General features: G+C 49.2%; 1 protein-coding gene across 1 annotated transcript; it reads right to left on the bottom strand.

Moving 5' to 3' along the window:
* Positions 1 to 965: 965 nt before the first annotated feature.
* PEX6 (peroxisomal biogenesis factor 6) lies at positions 966 to 20,395 on the bottom strand. Its single transcript, XM_066595458.1, has 17 exons — positions 19,103 to 20,395; positions 16,774 to 16,925; positions 14,765 to 14,848; positions 13,777 to 13,870; positions 13,560 to 13,696; positions 13,375 to 13,486; positions 13,074 to 13,282; positions 12,793 to 12,988; positions 12,158 to 12,234; positions 11,601 to 11,724; positions 10,449 to 10,654; positions 9,706 to 9,767; positions 8,292 to 8,400; positions 7,798 to 7,914; positions 6,955 to 7,032; positions 6,669 to 6,808; positions 966 to 1,234 (listed from the first exon to the last, which is right to left on the bottom strand). Exons 1-17 carry the CDS (start codon positions 20,354 to 20,356, stop codon positions 1,086 to 1,088), a joined length of 3,300 nt encoding a protein of 1,099 aa, XP_066451555.1. The 5' UTR covers positions 20,357 to 20,395; the 3' UTR covers positions 966 to 1,085.
* Positions 20,396 to 21,011: the final 616 nt, after the last annotated feature.

The raw sequence follows: 21,011 nt of genomic DNA, 5'->3' as shown, positions 1-21,011 counted from the left end.
ACAGATTTTTTTTTTTATTTCCCACGCCGTCGCTAGGCGATGATGCGGAATCTGGGACCTTTCCCCAATGTCAATTGCGGAACGGACCGCGGTTAGGATGGCTTACATTGACCTCAACGGAAGCAGTCCATGCGGAATCCGCACTAAAATGGAACATGCTGCGATTTTTCCTCCGCTGGCGGAACTCGCAATTCGATTCTGTGAGTGTGCAGGAAGAAGCGCTTTTCCATAGAATGTAAGGAACATTAACATTTGCAGCGGATCCTCAATGCGGACGCTGACTGCGGATCCCGCAATGCAAATCCGTTTCGTGTGCAGGTGGCCTTACTCAAAGAAAGAGTCTGCATAATACCACTCTAAGCAAACATACACTAGTCACATCTAGAGCTGCAGCCACTATTGTCTTACGACACAACATGACTGCAAAATAGTGAAGCCAGCTGTGGATATAATTGCAGCTCTGGATGTGACTAGAGTAATAGTGAATCCAGATGGGTAAAATATGTGACTGCAGCTCTGGTTGTCACTGGCATATAAAACATGATGCAACAGAATTCGGATTGCAGCTCTGGCTGAGACTGGAGTATTAGACATTATGTAGCACGAGATGGGGGATGTGACGAGCATAAAATATGACGCAACGGAATTGTGACTGCAACTCAGGATGTGACTAGGGTATTGCAGACAAAATGACTGGAACTGTGACTACAGCTGTGTATGTGACTGGAGCATAAAATATGAAGCAACAGAATTTTGACTGCAGCTCTTGATGTAACTAGGGTAATGCACACAACGTCACTGCAGAGTTATGAATCCAGCTGTGTATATCCATAAAATATGATTCAACAGAATTGTGACTGCTGCTTTGGATGTGACTGGAGTGGAAGACATGATTTTCACTTATGGTTCAGGACAAGATAAGAAAAGTGTATGCAAGATTTCTGATTGCGGCCCACACAAAGATGGAGAAGTAATGAGCACACTGCGCCGCCATCTTTATTTCTCTCCTGGTACACAGCACCAAGAATATTTCACATGGTGACGGGGTGGGAGGGGAGGTGGGGGGAGGGGATACATACTGTATATTATACATCATCACTTGTCATTGAGAACTGCCTATGGATCCTCTCGTATCGCTGCAGCTCTTGCGGTGACACAGACGGCTGAAGATGCTGGGCTGCTTGCACCAAATGCTCCAGACGAAGGACGAGCTCAGTTACCGGTTCATCCGCACCTAGAGGGACAACAGAGCGAGATGTGAGGCCCCATGTGTACATGCAGCGTCACCTCAGCCTAAGGCTTTAATGTCCACGGGCGGATTTGAATTGCAGAATCCGTGCGGGTGATGATCTGCAGTTCAAGCCGCCCATAGGAAAACATGGGCATCCACAACTGAATTACAGCATGCGGATTAGATTTGCGCACCTTTGGGTATGGAAATCAAATCGCAGCATGCTCCATTTCAGTGCGGTTCCCGCACAGATGGCTTCCATTGAAGTCAATGGAAGCCGTCTGATCCGCGGCCCGTCCGCATGCTACGGGCCACGGATTCCACAGGAAAACAGAAGATTGAAAAAAACCCTCTACTGCGCATGTGCGCTGGCCCGGCGCTTCCACACAGATCCGCAGTAGAGAAAAAAGACGACCCGGATGGGTAAGCAGAGTCCTCGGCCGCAGACAGGGTCGGTTTCCCGCTGCAGGCCCCCGGAAGCTGAACATTCATCTAGACCTAGTCCTGCTCGCACAGCTGAGGCTTTGTTACTATGTATCAGTGCAGAGAGAAGCTAGCAGCTGAGGTTCCACAGAGCAGATAAAAGATTGTTGACACATTGTGACAAAACCATTGGTGATGAGTTGAAGCACAATACGGCATAAGTTTTAACCCTCTTGCTCCAGATATCTGGTGGCAAAACTTACAATTTTGGCACGAGTTCGAAAATTGTGACATTTTGAAGGTTTACGCTGGGCGCTGCCACTTTTTGAAAATATCAGAAGGTACGTACCCAGCTTACAGGAACATCAGAAATATCCCTTATATATAAGAATCATGTCAAGATGCAGAACAGGCAAGATGCTATACATGGCGAAGCCCGCACCACATGCCAACCATAAACGGGCTGCTTACCATTATACTTGCACGTAGTTATGGCATACAAAGGGTGCCAGTCAGCCTATTCGCGACAACCATGCTATTAGATCTGGTGGATGGTCCGGAACCTTATAAATGGACCACTTGTTCTTCTCGGCTGTCCCTTCGACCCACCAGTTTCGGGTCATCTGTTCAGCCATCCAAGATGTCCGACGCAATCCTCAACCTAATCCCTACAGTGCGCTATACCTGCTCTCCTTTTGGCTAGAGCTGCTCATGTGATCAGCACTGGCCAATCAGAGAGCAGTGCGCAGCGTGCATTAGGTAGTCAGAAAACTGCTGCAGCCATCTTGGAAGGCCAAAAACGGGGCCCAAAGCCAGCTATTCAAAAGGGGTGGAGAACAATGACCGCAGGTGATATACCCCCGCCCCAGGACAGAACTTTATTAAATAACAGGAGGGTTGCTTTAATATTTTGGCCAAAATATACAAGCTCGCCACCCACGTCAAGGGTCCTCGCCGTCCCTACACTAACATTACAAACAAACCACTGTATCAGCTGTATCCCGCTCCCTGAACACAGGCAGGGTATGAAGAACACAGCGGTCCAGCTCTGTTCTTCATACTCCACACAGAGCGCACACCTGTATGCCAGCTGAGTGCTCTGTGAACAGCTGGGGTATGAAGAACACAGCACTCCAGCTGTGTTCTGCACACCCTGCTCAGAGTGCTCGGCTGTATAGCAGCTGAGTGCTCCGAGCAGAGAACAGCTGGATGCAGAAGACAAGCGGCCCCGGAGCGCAAGGTGATCACTCAACGTCTGAGCGATCACCTTGCACTCTAAAGGCACACTTACTGGTATACTGATATACAGATACAAGGGCAGGTACAAACCACTTCTCAGCAGCATGCAGAATAGCCAAAATACTATATGAAGGAGGGGTACAGATGCAAAATGCTGATGAACAACCACTCATAAGCCTACCATACATTTGTGGAATATGCCAGACACACAGATACGTGTAGTGCACCACGCAGGCTTACAGCCTATGAATGACACCACATACTATTAGAGTAAGCCTTATCTTATATAAATATTCATATAAAAACTCCCCAGTGATGTGATTAGGGGGTGCTGATGGCTGCCTGGGTAGCTCTGAAGGGCTGCCGTGTATTTAACCATATTAAGTCCTACCTATGACGGGGCTTAACAGGAACCTGTCCATGACCTTTGAGCCCCACTGACTACGTGTTTCATAGTCACCAAGCCCCCCATTCCTGAACTGCATACACACACACAGCGACTCTTCTCAACTCACTATGTGCATACGTTCTGCAGTAGAGATGAATGGAAGAGCATGCGCGTGGAGCGGGCTGAGAAGAGTCGTGCTGTGTGCACGCACGAAGTTTGTGGGGACACTGCACAGTAATGGGGCGCCTGTTATCAAACACGGTACCCCATAAGTCATAACAGCTTCCCTTTAAGATGTGAATGTGAAAAATACAACATACTGCAGTACTGATGTATTGCAGTGTATATTACTGAAGCGATCAAATGATCACAAGCTCAAAATTTCAAAAAAAGACCCTTTTCCCACAAAATGATCAAAACGATAAAACAAACATAACTGCCATTGCTGTGCACAAAAAAGCCGAAACTATTCAAGTATTGCATTATTTATCTCACATAGTGAACATGGTAAAAAAAAACAACAATGTCAGAATTGCATTTTTTTGTCACCCGTCTCCTAATAAAAATTGAATTAAAATGTGATCAAAAACTCGTGTGTATGCAAATATGATGGAAATAAAAACTACAGTTTTCCCCCTAAAAAACGATTTTTTCGTTCTTACGCATTCTCATCAATGGAAAAATAAAAACATTTGGCACTCTGAATATGACGACAAAGGGGTTTTTAAATTTTGGAAAGCAGTAAAACAAATGTAAAAAAATCTATAAACGTGGTACAATCATGGCGGTGCTGACCCACAGAATGAATGTGTCATTTTTGCTGCATTATGAATGCCACAAAAGCAAATCCTCTGGAAAAATGGCGCATTTGCATTTTTTCCATTGCACCCCCATTAACCCCTTCACTCCGCATGACGTAAGGGTACGTCATGGGAGCGGGGTACTTCCCGCAAAATGACGTACCCTTACGTCATAGGGATAGCGTGAGATCAAAGCAGATCTCGCGCTATCCCGCAGCGGGAGCTGGCTGTCAGTGATAGTCGGCCCCCCCGCTGCGACAGCGGGGGCATCGGCGCCCACTAGCTGTTAACCCCTTCCCTGCCGCAATCTAAGTAGATAACATCGCGAGAGCCCGGCTGGTTGCTATGGCAACATGACGCCAGATACCGGCGTCCTGTATTGCCATTGCCTAAGATCGCTGTAGTAAGCGATAAGGCATGGCAGGAGAGAAGTCCTGCCATGCCTTATCGTAGTGATCATTAGTGCTGCAGTGTAAGTCCCTCAGAGGGACACAGATGGTGTAAAAAGAAGAGAAAAATACAGTACAAAAAATAAAAATGTAAAAAAAAAAAAAGTTAAAAACCCCTTTTTTTAATGCTTTTTCTTATATTAGCATAAAAGAAAAAACCCACATATTTGGTATCGACGCGTCCATAATGACGCGTACAATAAATTGAACATGTCTTTTATCCTGCACGGCAAAAAGCATTTTGCCTCCCAAAAAAAACGCAATAAAGTGATACAAAAAACGTATGTACCCCAAAATGGTACCAATAAAAACTACAGCTCGTCTCGCAAAAAATAAGCCCTCACAGAGCTCCGCCCATGGAAAAATAAAAAAAGTTACAGGACTTTAAATGCAGTGAGTTTAGAAAAAAATAATAAATTCCAAAAAAAGGGCTTTTATTGTAGAAAAGTGGAAATACCTAAAAGAAATATAGGAATTTTGGTATCGTTATAACCGTACCGGCTCGCAGAAAAAACGTGTTGTGTCATTTATGCTGCATGATTAACGCTGTAAAAAAAAACCTCCAAAAAAATCTATGGCAGAATTGATGCGTTTTCTCTCCCTGCGATCATAAAAAAAATACTAACATTTTTACAATATACGGTAGTCTTATGTACCCAAAAATGGTACCAATAAAAACTACAGTTCGCCACGCAAAAAACAAGCCCTTATACGGCCGCGCCGACGGAAAAATAAAAAAACTTATGGCTGTTGAAAAATGGAGATGAAAATATACCAAAAATTGTTTGGTCCTCAACGCCAAAATAGGCCGTGTCATTAAGGGGTTAAGAATAAAAAGAAAAAAAAGTTTTTCTAATACTTTATTTGGCGATTTACATCGTACCATTAAAAGAAAATACAACTCGTTCCGCAAAAAAAAAAAGCCCTCAGACGGCTATGTCGATGAGAAAAAATGTTATCTCTAGCAGCGTGATTGATCGTCTCACCTGGAGATTTTCGGCCATACGTGGCGGCGGGTCCATCCCATAGATGGTCATGTGATCACTCATGCTGGAGATTTTGAGATATGCAAACTGACATTTACAGATGGTCATGTGATCTCTTTTATGGTTTTCTATTGGAGGATTGTCAAATAAATAGAGCTTCGAATTGAGATATGGTTACGATTTAGTAGGAGGAATGCGTTTAAAACACATAAGCGATTTTCTCACGGTCTTTGGGATATTTTATGATCTTGATGTGATGCATAAATAAAGGATATTTCAGTAGTTATGGCGGCCTGTGGCCTTCTGATGCCCCACAGGGCTGCCATGAATGATTGACTATCAAGACGCGCTTGTGGCACGTCTTGATGGACTGCCTGTCAGAACGCAATATAATGCAATACTATTGTACTGCACTATACTTCATGGTTAATCAAACAATTGAAAGTAAGAAAAACATCCTTTTCCCAACCAACGCATAAAAAAATTTAAAATAAATTCTGGTATCACTGCGTCCGCAAAAATCCAGATTATTAAAATATCAGATTATTAATCCCGTCAGACAAAAATATGAGCAATGAAAAAGTTCTATGTCCCCCAAATCTTATAAAAACTACAACCGGATCGACAAAAAAAAAATTATGGGGGTTACTACATTAAAAAAAAAAAAACTATATAAATTTGATATTGTCTAAATCATACCGACCCTCAAAATAAAGATAACACGTCATTTTTACTGCACAATGTCGGAAAAGCAAACTTCCACAAACAAATTTGCATTTTTTTCCCATTTCTACACACTTAAAAAGTTGTTTTAAAGTTTGCCAGCAAATGGGACCATTGAAAAATACACGTCGTCCTGCAGAAAACAAGCCCTCATGGGCTATGAAACCGAAAAAAAAGGGGTATGATATTTTGAAAGTTGAGGCTGCAGCAGGAAGGGGTTAAAGGGGGTTTTCCAGTCAGGGACGTCCAAATTAGCTGGAGGGTTCATTGATCATTCACAAACAGAAGGGGAAGAGGGCCAAAGCTGGGGGTGCCATACATGTGTCATATCATAGGTGGTGGTCCCACAGATGTCTCCGAGTCCCTGCACAGAACACCTCAGACCCCGTCCCTGCAACCCCCGGCCCCATGTGGCCACCACATTCTCACCTTCTTGCAGGCGCTGAACCTTCTCTTTAATGGAGCTCATCATTGCATTGGCGCACAGAGCGTAGAGGTCAGCCCCAGTCAGGGCTGCAGGGCAGTATTGTAAGACATGGGACAGATCCACAGCCGGATGTAGAGAGAATCTGCCAGAGAAAGAGACTTGTGAGAAAGCAGATCCCAAACCCCCGGCTGGTGAAGTAAGGGGTCCCTCTCTTCCAGCACTATAGCTCCGAGCAGAGCACTGCTGCCCCCTGGTGTATGTTACCAGTACAGGATCTGGACTACTTACTTGCGTGTTATGGCTTCCAGGACTTTCTGTTGAGATTCGCGATCTTCGTTTAACCCAACATACACCAACCTGTCAAACCTGGATGGAAAGCAGAAACGGATGACGGATATCAGCCGGGGAATCACATAATTCTCCCCACACTCCAGTACTAGCCGTCGGGCCGTCGGGCCTCGCATCTCGCTAGTCCATAAAGAATATATGCTACGGCCAAAAGTCACATAAACAAGAAAGTGATGGATATTCAGGATAGGCGGGAGACGAGGGGCGTCAGTCAGCGGTCCGAGCTCATACCTACAGGAGGTGGAACATCCCATCGGGTTAATAAACCATTAAAGGGACTCCGAGGACGCCTCCCCCTATCTCACTATTTGGGGGTCAGAGTCCATTATTTCCGATGAGGAGTTCATGCTGATATAATACCATTGTAACTCCAGACAATGCCTCGCCCCAGGGGGGAGGCTCTGAAGGGCGGGGGTCTTATACTCTGTAGTAGCGTGAGATGAGGCCTTTCCACCCAACCGCCATCAATCCTCAGAAGTCTTCCCCATATCACATCCTGACTTCGCTCTGGGGTTGCCATGGTGGAATCAGCAGAATCGTTGATTCTGCTGACACTATCATGGCAACCCCAGAGCAAGCACGACACGGCTGCAGCAATGATGCGCTCAGGAGAAGGCGCCACCTACATATAGGATGCCTTTACTACACTGTAAAGGAGACAAGTACCAGAAGGGAGCAGCAGTCTGCAGTCTCAGTCATATCCTTTTATGTTGGGTCACAAGTTCCATGAAGAACCCTAGGATGAGGATAGTCCCTGATGGAAGACAGATACAATGGGCTTACCTTCCAGGCCGCAGCAGAGCAGGATCCAGCAGATCAGGGCGATTAGTGGCTCCAATCACGAACACGTCACTAGAGGAGTGCAGCCCGTCCATCTCTGCCAGCAGCTGGGACACCACCCTAAGGACAGAGTCACGGTCACATACAGCAGGGATCTCCGGTGGGCACATAGTCATTCACACAGCATGACGCCCAGAGGTACCAGGTGGTGACTTTAAGCCATGTGGAGAATAGCATTTAGGATATTATTTATGTAGCGGTACACGTTAACCCTAGACAGTGTCCATCGGTAGCCCATATTGTGCCAATTGCCCCTCCCGGGCCCTGAACCTCAGTCCCCGCTGCAGTGTGCTTCCGCATTGGGTTTATATTATGTAGAGAGTCATGAAATGAAACATTGCTTCAATGGAGATATCAATAAATAAGAAGTGAGGCAGCAATTAACAGCGGCTGTGAATGTCTATATGTATTATGCACAGATATATATATCTTCTTACCGGTCCATGACGCCTCCCGAGTCCCCGCTCCTCCCACGGTTCGGGGCCAACGAGTCCAACTCATCAAAAAATATAATGCAGGGGGAAGCTGCCTGAGCCCGGGAAAAGACTGCAGAAAGAGGAAAACGAGGAGAGACATCAGTATGGGCGAGTGCAGGCAAAGGGGACAGCGGGCAGGGACATGACAGGGACAGTGGGCAGGCAGGGAGAGCGTAGGGGGCAGGGGACAGGGAGGGACTGCGTAGACAATGGGGGCCAGCACAGACAATGGGGGCCAGGGGCCAGCACAGACAATGGGGGCCAGGGGCCAGCACAGACAATGGGGGCCAGGGGCCAGCACAGACAATGGGGGCCAGGGGCCAGCACAGACAATGGGGGCAGGGGACAGGGAGGGACTGCGTAGACAATGGGGGCCAGGTGACAGCACAGACAATGGGGGCCCGGGGCCAGCACAGACAATGGGGGCCCGGGGCCAGCACAGACAATGGGGGCCAGGGGGCAGCACAGACAATGGGAGCCAGGGGCCAGCACAGACAATAGGGGCCAGCACAGACAATGGGGGCCAGCACAGACAATGGGGGCCAGGGGGCAGCACAGACAATGGGGGCAAGGGGGCAGCACAGACAATGGGGGCCAGGGGGCAGCACAGACAATGGGGGCCAGGGGGGCGGCACAGACTATGGGGGCAGGGGACAGGGAGGGACTGCGTAGACAATGGGAGCCAGGTGACAGCACAGACAATGGGGGCCAGCACAGACAATGGGGGCCAGGTGACAGCACAGACAATGGGGGCCAGCACAGACAATGGGGGCCCGGGGACAGCACAAGACAATGGGGGCCTGGGGACAGCACAAGACAATGGGGGCCTGGGGACAGCACAAGACAATAGGGGCCCGGGGACAGCACAAGACAATGGGGGCCCGGGGACAGCACAAGACAATGGGGGCCTGGGGACAGCACAAGACAATGGGGGCCTGGGGACAGCACAAGACAATGGGGGCCCGGAGACAGCACAAGACAATGGGGGCCCGGGGACAGCACAAGACAATGGGGGCCCGGGGACAGCACAGACAATGGGGGCCAGGGGACAGCACAGACAATGGGGCCAGGGGGCAGCACAGACAATGGGGGCCAGGGGGCAGCACAGACAATGGGGGCCCGGGGACAGCACAGACAATGGGGGCCCGGGGACAGCACAGACAATGGGGGCCCGGGGACAGCACAGACAATGGGGGCCCGGGGACAGCACAGACAATGGGGGCAGGGGACAGGGAGGGAGAGCGTAGACAATGGGGGCAAAGGAGGGGGAGGGACAGCGTAGACACAGCGGACAATCGTGTAGGACACAGGGAAGAGCACACTGGGAGAATGAGAAGAGAAACAGCAGAGCAGAGGAGTTGGATGTTTGACTCACCTTCTCTTACATTCTCCTCACTCTGCCCCACATACATATTAATTAATTCTGGTCCCTTCACGCTGCGAAGAGAAAAAAAAAGATCCTGCTGGTTTACGATAATCCTGTAACCTCCCCCCCCCCCAACTGAGCGCCCACATTCTATTGGACAAGGACTTTGTAATTAGAAAATGACACTTATATTTTTTAAATATACATAGCAACATGAAAAATGTAAAAAAGCAAAAACATACGTGCAACATAAACCATATTTATACCCAACAACATCAATAGTTCATTTTCTGATGACGAATTCTGTTTAAGGGTGAATGCCCACGGACGGAATCGCTACGCGTTTCTTGCTGCGGAACAATGCGTGTGAATTTCGCAGCTATTAGGTTTTATTGGATCTAATAGCTTTCTGCCTGCCAATACAAATATGAATGAGGAATTGTACCGCGGATTTCCGCAGCGGGAAAAAAACTCGTGGCATGTTCTATTTTCCGCGGATTTACGCCACGGGAGGTCTCCATTATTATAGCAATAATCCGCAGAAATCCACGCTCACTCGCAGGCACTTTTTTGTTTTTAATCGCGGTACCCCACAGCGTAAATCCGCAGGCGTATCTCGCGTCACTCGCGAGCATGAGCCCTAAGGCTTGTCCATGAAGAAAGCCGAGGTGTCAGTAATAAGCCACAGCCACAACCAGGAGAGGAGAGAGGAAGATGTTGGAGTTCACCACAAGCTCACAGAGCGCACCTACCTGAGGAACGTCATGGCACATTCGGTTGCAACAGCTTTGGCCAGCAAGGTTTTTCCCGTTCCTGGAGGCCCATAAAGCAAAATCCCCGACCTACTGAGCCCTAAGGCTAGCATTTCAGGGTGCTCTAGGGGAAACTGGACTGTGTCCAAGAGCTGACGCTTAGCATCTTCTAGTCCTCCCACATCTGACCAACGCACACAGGGAACCTGCGAGAACAGAGGAGGACATGTGCATACAGTGGAAACATGCAGATCACACCCTAGTAGTACATTGGTACTTTGCAGGGGGACGACCAGTCGATGGATCAGGTCTCTATAGACTGGAGGTTTAGCATTTAACCACTTAGCTGCTATAAGCTTATTAAACTCCAAACGTCTATATATCCCAATACATCAAGAAGTCCCAGACAAAGAAGTCTGAAATACTATGGGGAGAGGTGAGACGCCGTTCCTCAAAACCTTTTATCAAACAGGTATCTCTATATCCAGGCGCTATTCTGAATTCTCGGGACAGTTTGTATCTGATATTACACCCATTTTTTGTAAAGCGTTGGAGTGCGATATACTCCGAGTATCAGAAACAGCCTGTAAACTCGGACGGCAAGTTTATGTTGGGGCTACACACATCATGCAGCCAAAGATCGCACTATGACCTCGCTACATTGCATTTTTACTTGGCTTTGATAGCCTCACCATTCCCATCCTTCAAACGGCCACTGATGGAGGGGTATGTGATGCAACCCCATCAGCACTTCCCATTGAAATGCTCTGCACCCTTTTCCTTCTTGTCCAGGAAGTAAACGGGTCCATATACAATGCATTTCTACGGGAGGTGCTGATGGTCGGGGTCACATCACAAAGACCTCCATCAGCAGTCATTTGCAAGATGAGAGCGGCACAGCTATAAAAACAAAGTGTAAAGTGCAGAACTTGTGAAGAAGGTATATTAGTAGGTTATCAATACCTCCATTACCCATTCTCTGTACTAATCATGTATAAGGAAGCTGACCCCTCAATCCCAGTACTAGACATTTGCTCCTGATCCTATTCTGCAAGACAATCTATCACGTGGTGAAGAGTGGGGGGCATCGAGACCACTCCAGACTCCCTCAGGGTCACCTATGTGTGACTATGCCTGGAGGGATTGACTCACCTTGGGGGCACCAATGGCTTCAGAATGAGCCGCCTGCAGGTCAGCAAGTGCACAATCTAAATCTTGAGATGTGACAGGGAAACCCGCAGCCAAGAGGCCTTCTTCATCCTCCGCTGAAGGAGCACTACAAAGACAAGCAGAGTGATAACATGGGAGCAAGACCGCAACAAAAGGGAAGAAAGAGGGAAAGTAGGAAAAGTAACAAAAAGAGGGGGGATCGGGACGAGCCAGACCAAGAGAAACAAGGGGCCAAAGAAAAAACAAGGGAGGGGTCAACAAAAATGTGTATTGGGGGGGGACCAGAGGAGCAAACTAAAAGGGGAAGAGCTGAAAAAAAAAAGGGGGAGAGGGGGGGGGGGGGGCTAGTAAAAAAAACAGAGGAACTAAAAAAAGGGGGGAGCCGGGGAAGCCAAGAAAAAAAGAGGGGAGTCAGGAGTCAAAAAGCTGGGGGGGGGGGGGGGGGGGGGGGACAGGGAGCTAGAAGAGCACAAAGCAGCAGTAAAAACAAAAGCTGATGAAACGCAATAGAAATGAGGGATACGGGGAAGGGAACTAACCAGGAATTGCGGATTCTGGTGCAGGAGATGCGTCCGGCCCTTGACAGCAAAGCACAGAGATCCCCAACCACAAAACCCTGAAGAGAACATAAGGGCCAGTCACATTGCAACTTCTCCTAATGTCACGGAGAACACCTATAGCTAGCGGCACATACATACAGATGCAGAAGAGCCAACTTCCTACCGTCAACTCGCTAAAAGAGTACAAGAGGGTCCTGGACGCCTTTCTTGAGCGATACAATATTATATGCTATAGTTACTGATTACTTCGGAAGGATCGGTGATCCGGGGATTATTCTGATTGGAATGGGGAAGGAATTTTTCCCCGCGCAATGAGTAAAAATTGACTTCTACCTCATGTTTTTTTTTTGCCTTCTTCTCGATCAACACTGGGTAGGGGTTGGGGGTAATAGGCTGAACTAGATGGACATATGACTTTTTTTCAGCCGTACACGTTACCACAACCAAATAGCGGTTAATAAAAAGGTAAAAAGGACATACTCGGCTCTTCTACATGTGTGTATGACACCATCCACAACAGTCCCAGTGTGGCGGGCGAGCTACCTACTCCACACTGTTCACCCCAACATGTAAAATACGCTAATGACTATATAAGTGATTTTGGATATCCTCACCGCAGTCCTGCGCGCCAGATGAGCGAGGTCGACATCTCTGCTGAGCGGGAGCGGAGAAGTCAGTGCAGTGAGAAGAGAAAGACGCTGCTCCTCCGTGGGGGCACTCAGGGACACCTCATGTAGGAAGCACGACTGAAGATCCACTGGGACCTCCTGTACTCGGGAGGTAGTAGCCACAACGAGGAAAGGTAGGTCCCTGTAAACACATAGTCTATCAATGGGAGAAAGACAAGAGACTGGGACGAGGTCTCCACTAGTAGCAGGACAGGGAAGATAGATACCGGTTTGTAGGACTGGTCCCAAGCAGGAGACTACACAGAGCAGAGAGGACTCTTGCGTCTTCTCCAGATCCGTCTTTGTCCTTCCCAAGGAGATCCAGGTGACAAAGCAGCAGGATGCAGGGTTGACAGTCTTGGGCACGAGAGAAGACAGAGCGCAGACGTGAGATGGTGCTGGCGCTGCTGTCCCGACATAGTCTTGCACACTCAACCTAAAAAGAAAAAAAAATGCAAGGCGAGTCCCACAAGGAGCAGGATCGGAGTACGTTCCAGACCGTCCCGGAGAAAGGTGTGGGGCACCCACCTGATACAGATGTAGATTCATTCGGCTGCAAGCAGCTTGCACCACCGTTATTTTACCGCAGCCTTTAGGACCAGTGAGAAGAATGCGACCTCCAGCCTCAAGAATATCACTACTGTGAGGGGAAAACAGCATCTGGTAATCTGGCGCCAGAGCAAAGGAAGACGTCACACATGATGAGGACTTACGTGTTCTGCAGATGCGGCAGAAGTATCCGACAAATGTCATCCACTGCGTATGACAGGCCTGCTGGGAACAAACTGCTCCAAAACACGTGACCATCACGGGATGGAAAGGAAGGGACAAAGCTACAGACACTGCCCACCTGTCATAGGACAAAGAGGTAATGGTGAGGGTATAGCTCATCATACATACAGACTACAAACGTGTTCTGTGTATGCTAACCTGATAGAGTGTGGTATGGGTTGTGTTGGCCAGGTAGCCTTCACTGTCCTGTTCTCCCTCGATTTTACGCACCTTAAAGTAGAGGTCTGGACACCTGGAGGACAACATGGGAAGTACATGATAATTGCTATGAGATCCAGGCTTACATACATGTGAACAGGTGCACATGAAGTGAGATCCAGGCTCGCATACATGTGAACAGGTGTACAAACAGTGAGATCCAGGCTCGCATACATGTCGACAGGTTCAGACACAGTGAGATCCAGGCTCGCATACATGTCGACAGGTTCAGACACAGTGAGATCCAGGCTCGCATACATGTCGACAGGTTCAGACACAGTGAGATCCAGGCTCGTATACATGTGAACAGGTGTACAAACAGTGAGATCAAGGCTCGCATACATGTGGACAGGTGTACACACAGTGTGATCCAGGCTTGCATACATGTGGACAGGTGTACATACAGTGTGATCCAGGCTTGCATACATGTGGACAGGTGTACACACAGTATGATCCAGGCTTGCAAAGATGTGGACAGATGCACACACAGTGTGATCCAGGCTCACATACATGTGGACAGATGCACACACAGTGAGATCCAGGCTCACATACATGTAGCCAGGTGTACATACAGTGAGAGCCAGGCTCGCATACATGTGGCCAGGTGTACATACAGTGGGATCCAGGCTCGCATACATGTGGCCAGGTGTACATACAGTGGGATCCAGGCTCACATTCATGTGAACAGATGCACACACAGTGAGATCCAGGCTCACATACATGTGAACAAGCGCACAGAAAGAAAGAATCAGATTTACATACATGTGCACTAGTGATGAGAGAACTAGACTTATTTACATGTGAAGTGGTGCACGTACAGACACAGACTTACACACACATGAACAGATGCACATACACAGAGACCCAGGCTTACATAGATCTGAACACATACGTGTGAATCAAATACCCTCATCATACATTTACAAACCTTACTGGCACCTGCGATTTGTTGAGCTGAAATTCTGAATGTGAGAGAGATGAGACACACAGGACGTCCCCCAGCTGAACGGCCCTAGAGAGAGAGATCAGTACATGACGCATGCAATACATGATAGTGGAGGGGACCTGGACTAGAAATACACTCACCTGAGCAAGAACATTTAGTGGAGCCTCTTCTGGCCCTAATGACATCGGATACTCTCCGTGGCATACGTTCTACTAACTTCAGCTGGTATTTCCCTCTATTCATCCTACAAATACCTAACGAGTTCTCTCAAATACGATGAACATTATTCTTATTTCCTGACCCGACCTTCCAGTTCGTCCCAAAGATTTTCAGTAGGTTCAGGCCGGGACTCTGTGCAGCCAGTCCAATCCTGGAACATCCATATCCTCAAACCAGCGCTGCATTTGTGACAAGACGCGTTGTCATGTAAAACATCCCGAGACGATAACGGAACTGCTGTCGTACTTAGCTGTTGGCACAACACACTCAGGCAAAATGTGTTCCCCAGGCTCTTCCACGCTTAGGTATATCCATCTGATTTGAAGATGGGGTAGCGTGATTCATCACTCCACAGAACATTCGTCCATCGCTGACACTCCTTGTACCATTGTATATGAGCCAATACATCTTCTTTGAGAGAACTTGCCAGACACTTGCAGGATGAATGGAGGGAAATACCAGCTGAAGTGTATCACACGTTAGTAGAAAGTATGCCACGGAGAGTATTCGATGTCTCATAAGGTTTCCATCCGTCAGTCCTTATAGCTGGACAGATAAGTGAAGTGGACGATACTCTTCTATCCAGCTAAAAAGACTGAGAGGGACGGAAACCGTATGAGACGGAGATCGAAGTAGTCTCCATTTCACGCATTTAACACTACGATTCCATCATGGCTTCCATCCCTATGCAATTTTCTGCACAGAAGACGAAAACCTGAGACGGAACCGGCGCTGGAGGTAAAAAAAAAAAAAAAAAAGTCATGTGAAGTAGCGTGTGCAGAATACATTGGAGGTAAGCCATGTGGAAGTCCTTCCACGGTTTACAGCATTGTCCCTGTATATCCGTACCTCACTGCTGGACACCCATTAGAAGAGGAAATAAACATTTTACAGGGATGCCCACGACGTCATTTTATATGGTCCTGGATACAGAAAGACCAGCTTACCACCTTCTCTGGCGGATACAGCCAGCCCTTGGCAGAGGGAACAGCGCCAGCACAGGGAGCGGAAGCAATCTTCGATTCTAAGCTCCAACGCGCACCAGCACACCACTCTGTTCAGCGAATCACAGGTGGCGGCGCAGCTCCGACCCCCTACCTGGAAACCCTAGCCACCCTCCAAGGTAGAAAGCCCTATGCTAAAGAGGTGGTAGGGAAGAAACCCATCATAGTGCATGGAGCGCCATAGCCATGTTAAAAAGTAGTTACATTTAGGGCTTAATCACACGGGCGGACGCAGTTTTAGCTTGGGAAATATGCCGCGTTTCATGGACTGAAGCTGTGCGCATTTACTGCGTATTTGAACCTTCTTGCATTTTTTTTTTTGCGCAAATATATACTGTGAATTTCATGTGTTAAAAAAAAAATTTGAATACGTCCCGTGAATTTTTCCTGCCTTCATGCGTGAATACAAATATATTATGCGCATTCGTTGCGTATTTAAGCGATCCCATTGACTTTAAGGGGCAATTTCAGTCTGTAATACGGCTATGTTTTTTTTTCACCTGCGTAACATCCGCACGTGAAAAACTCACGCGTGAACACCCCCATATAAACCAATGGCGTTTAAGCTGTCCTTATTACATGCATAAAAAATATGCACATAATATGGAACACAAATACGCTGTGTGAATGAGCCCTCATAAACTGGCGTAAATGTTATGTCAACGTGGCTCCACGGATACAGCCACATGCGCTGAATGTACGCAGTGTGACCGAGCCGCCTGTACAGGTCTGATATTCTGGGGGTGCACCGCCATGTGAGGGGCTTACCTCGGGGTTTGGAAGTGCTGATATAACGCTTGCTGGAAGGTGGCATCACTGCTGTAAGCCGGAGACTTCACCACATCAATATGAAGCAACGTGGCGACCGGAGGCTCCAGCAAGGCGGATCGACCTTCCTGCGTGGGCTCCGCGCTGAAACGCTGCCGTGAAGGAAATAACAGGGGAAATCAGTAAGGTGTATGAACACACACTGTGGAGTGAGGCGGCTGCACACGGTCGTACTTGCGGGCGCAATACGCAGAGAATAGAGCCCATTGACGTCAAAGGGTTCACTCACACTTCCGTATTTTGGCAAATCAATGGGTTCTATTCACTGCGTATTGCGTGCGCAAATATGTCTGTGCGAATGTAGCCTAACTTTGTTATTTCTGTCTGGTTTCCTATGAAAATTGACCTAAAAATTATGGAGCATATTTATAAAAACAGTCTAAAAGAAAAAAACATCTGTTGCCCATAGCAACCCATCAGAAATCAGCTTTCACTTTACCTCAGCGCTATGAGGAATGAAAGCTGCGCTGTGATGTGTTGCTAGGGGCAACAAAGGCGGGTTTTGTTGTAAACCGTTTCATAAATCGCCTCGTGTGTCTATAGAACCGTCGCGCGTCTCCACGAAGAGGGCGGCGAGACACGACCACCAAACAGGCGTTTTACATCGAGCGAATCTCTTGCTAGGAAACCCAAATATTCAATAATTTAGTCATTTCTATCTGGTTCCTTGTGATGACTGACTGAGCAAAGGATTATGGAGCAGATATATGAAAACTGTCTAAAGGAAAACCTCTCTGTTGCCCCTAGCAACCAATCACAGCGCAGCGTTCACTTTACCTCAGCGCTATGAGGAATGAAAGCTGCGCTGTCATTGGTTGCTAGGGGCAACAGACAGTCTGGGGGAGATTTCTGAAACCACCCAAACTATCTGTTGCCCCTAGCAACCAATCACAGCGCAGCTTTCACTTTACCTCAGCGTTACGAGTGTCTATCGGACCGTCACACCTCTCCATGAAGCGGACTATTCCCAGACGTTGAGACGCGACCGCCAAACAGACGTTTTGAGTCGATGCGCTACAAATGTAGTCGGATGAACAGCGGGTGTTTAGTCGTGAATTCTGGCGCACGGGTTTATTTAAACATTTCGGGAAAAGTCTGAAGGAAGCGACAAAATCCTGAGGTCGCAAATGGGTGAGACGAGTGAACAGAAGCTTCCCTTCAACAAGATGGCGGATGTGCCGCACAGCGAATGCCGGCAGGATGGAAACTGAAAGCTATTTCGATGACCGATAGGAGCTCATTCGCACGGTGGTATGTGTGTTTTACCGCACTGGCAGACAGCTATCGCTGTGTATGGCAGCAATAGTGCACTGCGTGTGACAGCGTATCTCACGCACGGACGCGGTCATGCGCAGTGCGACTTGTTTCGTTTTTTAAAAATTCCCCACGCTGTCTGATAGCAGCGTCACGTATCCGTCACCTACACGGAAATTTATTGTGTATGAACAGCGTTGCATACGCTACCCATAGAGAACAATAGGGCTGTTCGTGTACGCGTATCTACACACAATGAACATGCGCTAATGTGAGCGGAGCTATGAAAATAAATGTACTTTCTCCGACGCCATTCACCGCATATTCTGGTGATACACCGTGAAATCACGGACGTGTGAACGAGCCCTAACTTAGAAAAAATCTGTGGCTGCCAAGATCGCCGGCCGTGACGCCACCGGATGTCGTCTAGCGGGGTTTACTGAAGGGTCGTGTGTACAGCAATAAGGCCGGGTTCACACAGGTCGGAATTTCCGTGCGGACTCTCCGCACGAAAATTCCGCATGCATTCTAAAGCCCGAACCTAAGCAGCAAAGTGGACGAGATTTGCAAATCCACACACTGCGGACATGCGGCGCGGAATTAAAATCCGCGACATGTCAATTGTATCGTTGTTTCCGCGGCGGGCTTCACTTCTCTCTATGGGGAGAGATTCCCGCAGCAGAATTCAGCTGGACAAGTACTTCAAACCTGACACGGGTTTTAAAGCTGCCATGCCGCTGCTGAAATCTCGCAGAATTTCCATGAGGTCCCGCGAGATTTCCGTCCCAATTATCGAATAATAATTGCTCCATGTAAAAGCCCCTTAAGCCAAGAATAATTGATGCCCTTGAAGACGCGACAAAGCGGGAGGTTGCTGCCATTATGGATGTCACATTGTCTTCGTGAAAAAGCAGATTCGCATACAGATGCTGGAGGCGCCATTTTTAAAGGCAGCACAGACAGTTTTGGGGACGCGTGATATACACATACGTGTTGGGTGCGGTCCTGCTCTCACCTGTATCAGGACCTCACTGACACAGCCGACTCCAGAGGTCAGATTGAAGGCGAGGGTGGCCGAGATGACGGCGGTGCCAGCTGGCACACTTCCAGGATATGTGGGCTCATCTCTCGTCGCCAGGCATGGGCTGCTCAGCAGGTGGTTGTATTTGTGTGGATGCCCCAACCAAAGCTCCGCAGCCAAAATCATCGCCAAGTGGCGCCCCCCATGACCATACGCCGCTGATGCCTTCCTCGTGCTGCCCCTGTCCAACGGTAGAGACACCCACACCCATTCGCGGTGGTAAAAGCCCAGCACTCGTAGCTGCTTCCTGCTCACCCACAAAGCAGAGCTCCGGTCCACGGGACCCCCAACTTCCTGCAGCCTCCCTGACCGAACCAACGACTCTGCGTCAATGGGGGCTACACGGAGCCGCAAAGGAAGTGCGGGCCGAGCAAAACTGGAGACCAATGGGGAATGAAAATCAGGGGGGAACACAGAGATATCTAGAAAACTCCCCACAAACAGACTGTCTGAGGAGGGTGCCCCCTCCAGCTGACCTCCCCAGGAGAGACCTTCCTCCTGCAGAGGTCCCCCTCTCCCACTTTCCTGTATAGCCCCTTCATCTCTCTGCTCTTCCTGAGATCGCTGCTGATCCCTTTGGTTTCCCTGCTCTTGCTGGGGTTCCCCCTCTTCCTCTCTCTGCCCTTCCTGAGTGCCCCCTTCCTTTTCACTGTGTTGGGGTCCCCCCTGATCCCTCTGGGTGCCCCCTTCCTTCTCACTATGTTGGGGTCCCCGCTGATCCCTCTGAGTGCCCTCTTCCTTTTCACTATGTTGGGGTCCCCCCTGATCCCTCCGGTTGTCCCCCTCCTCATTTTGTTGGGGTCCCCCCTGATCCCACTGGGTGCCCCCTTCTTTCTCACTATGTTGGGGTCCCCCCTGAGTGCCCCCTTCTTTCTCCTCACTATGCTGGGGGCCCCCTCTGCGCCCCATGCAGTCCCCCTTTACTTCTATGCGGCTGATGCAGGTGTTTGGCCCCAGGATGCCCTGCAGGGTGGGCCGAGTGTCTAATACAACAGTCCCAGTCTCCGGCAGCACTTCACCCCGGCGGACAAGAAGGGGTCCCCCGGGAGTAGGCGTCTTACGGCTCGGCACCCCCAAAAGCACCCACTCCAGGGTCGGGGGAGAGCTGAGCAGGAGACGCCGCGGGGTCAGGGGGCCCCTAGAACGGACAAACAGCCAAGGGGCCCCCGGACACCCGCAATCTGCCATAGCGGACTCTTCCGGGATCAGAGTGCCGTACAGGCTGGGGAGAACCCTGACGTCAGTGGGTCAGGTGACATCGTCATGTCACGTGACTCTCCGGCGACGATGCCTGTAGCGGCTGCGGGATAGAAAGGGTGTTTCTGGGGGTAAAGTGAGATTCAGAAGGGGATGTAGTCTGGACACAGGGGACCCGCGGGGTGTAGCCTGCGCTTGGTGGGGGCACCATGGGTGTGTGGGGGGTAAGCCTTTTGTGAGGAGAGGAGGGAGGTGTTTGGGGGGATAAGCCTGTGTAAGGAGGGGGGATAAGCCTGTGTGAGGAGAAGAGAAGGGGGGGTCCTGTGTGAGGAGAGGAGGGTAAGCCTGTGTAAGGGTGTGTGTGGGGGAAACCTGTGTGAGGAAAGGAAGGGGTTGTGGGGGAAAGCCCGTGTGAATAGAGGAGGGGGTTGTGGGGGGAAGCCCGTGTGAGGAGAGGAGGGGGTTGTGGGGGGAAGCCCCTGTGAGGCGAGGAGGGGGTTGTGGGGGGAAGCCCGTGTGAGGCGAGGAGGGGGTTGTGGGGGGAAGCCCGTGTGAGGCGAGGAGGGGGTTGTGGGGGGAAGCCCGTGTGAGGCGAGGAGGGGGTTGTGGGGGGAAGCCCGTGTGAGGCGAGGAGGGGGTTGTGGGG

This window comes from Eleutherodactylus coqui, chromosome 3, assembly GCF_035609145.1.
Source record: "Eleutherodactylus coqui strain aEleCoq1 chromosome 3, aEleCoq1.hap1, whole genome shotgun sequence".
Taxonomy (NCBI): domain Eukaryota; kingdom Metazoa; phylum Chordata; class Amphibia; order Anura; family Eleutherodactylidae; genus Eleutherodactylus; species Eleutherodactylus coqui.
This window is presented reverse-complemented; position numbering and strand designations above follow the sequence as displayed.

Bases quoted from the DNA above. Each gene is read 5' to 3' on its own strand.
- PEX6 (XM_066595458.1), bottom strand. From the start codon at position 20,356: ATGGCAGATTGCGGGTGTCCGGGGGCCCCTTGGCTGTTTGTCCGTTCT. The intron at 13,487-13,559 runs GTAAGTCCTCAT...TTCCCCTCACAG, and splicing joins CTGCCGCATCTGCAGAACAC to TAGTGATATTCTTGAGGCTG. The intron at 6,809-6,954 runs GTAAGTAGTCCA...TTTCTCTGGCAG, and splicing joins CTGGAAGCCATAACACGCAA to ATTCTCTCTACATCCGGCTG.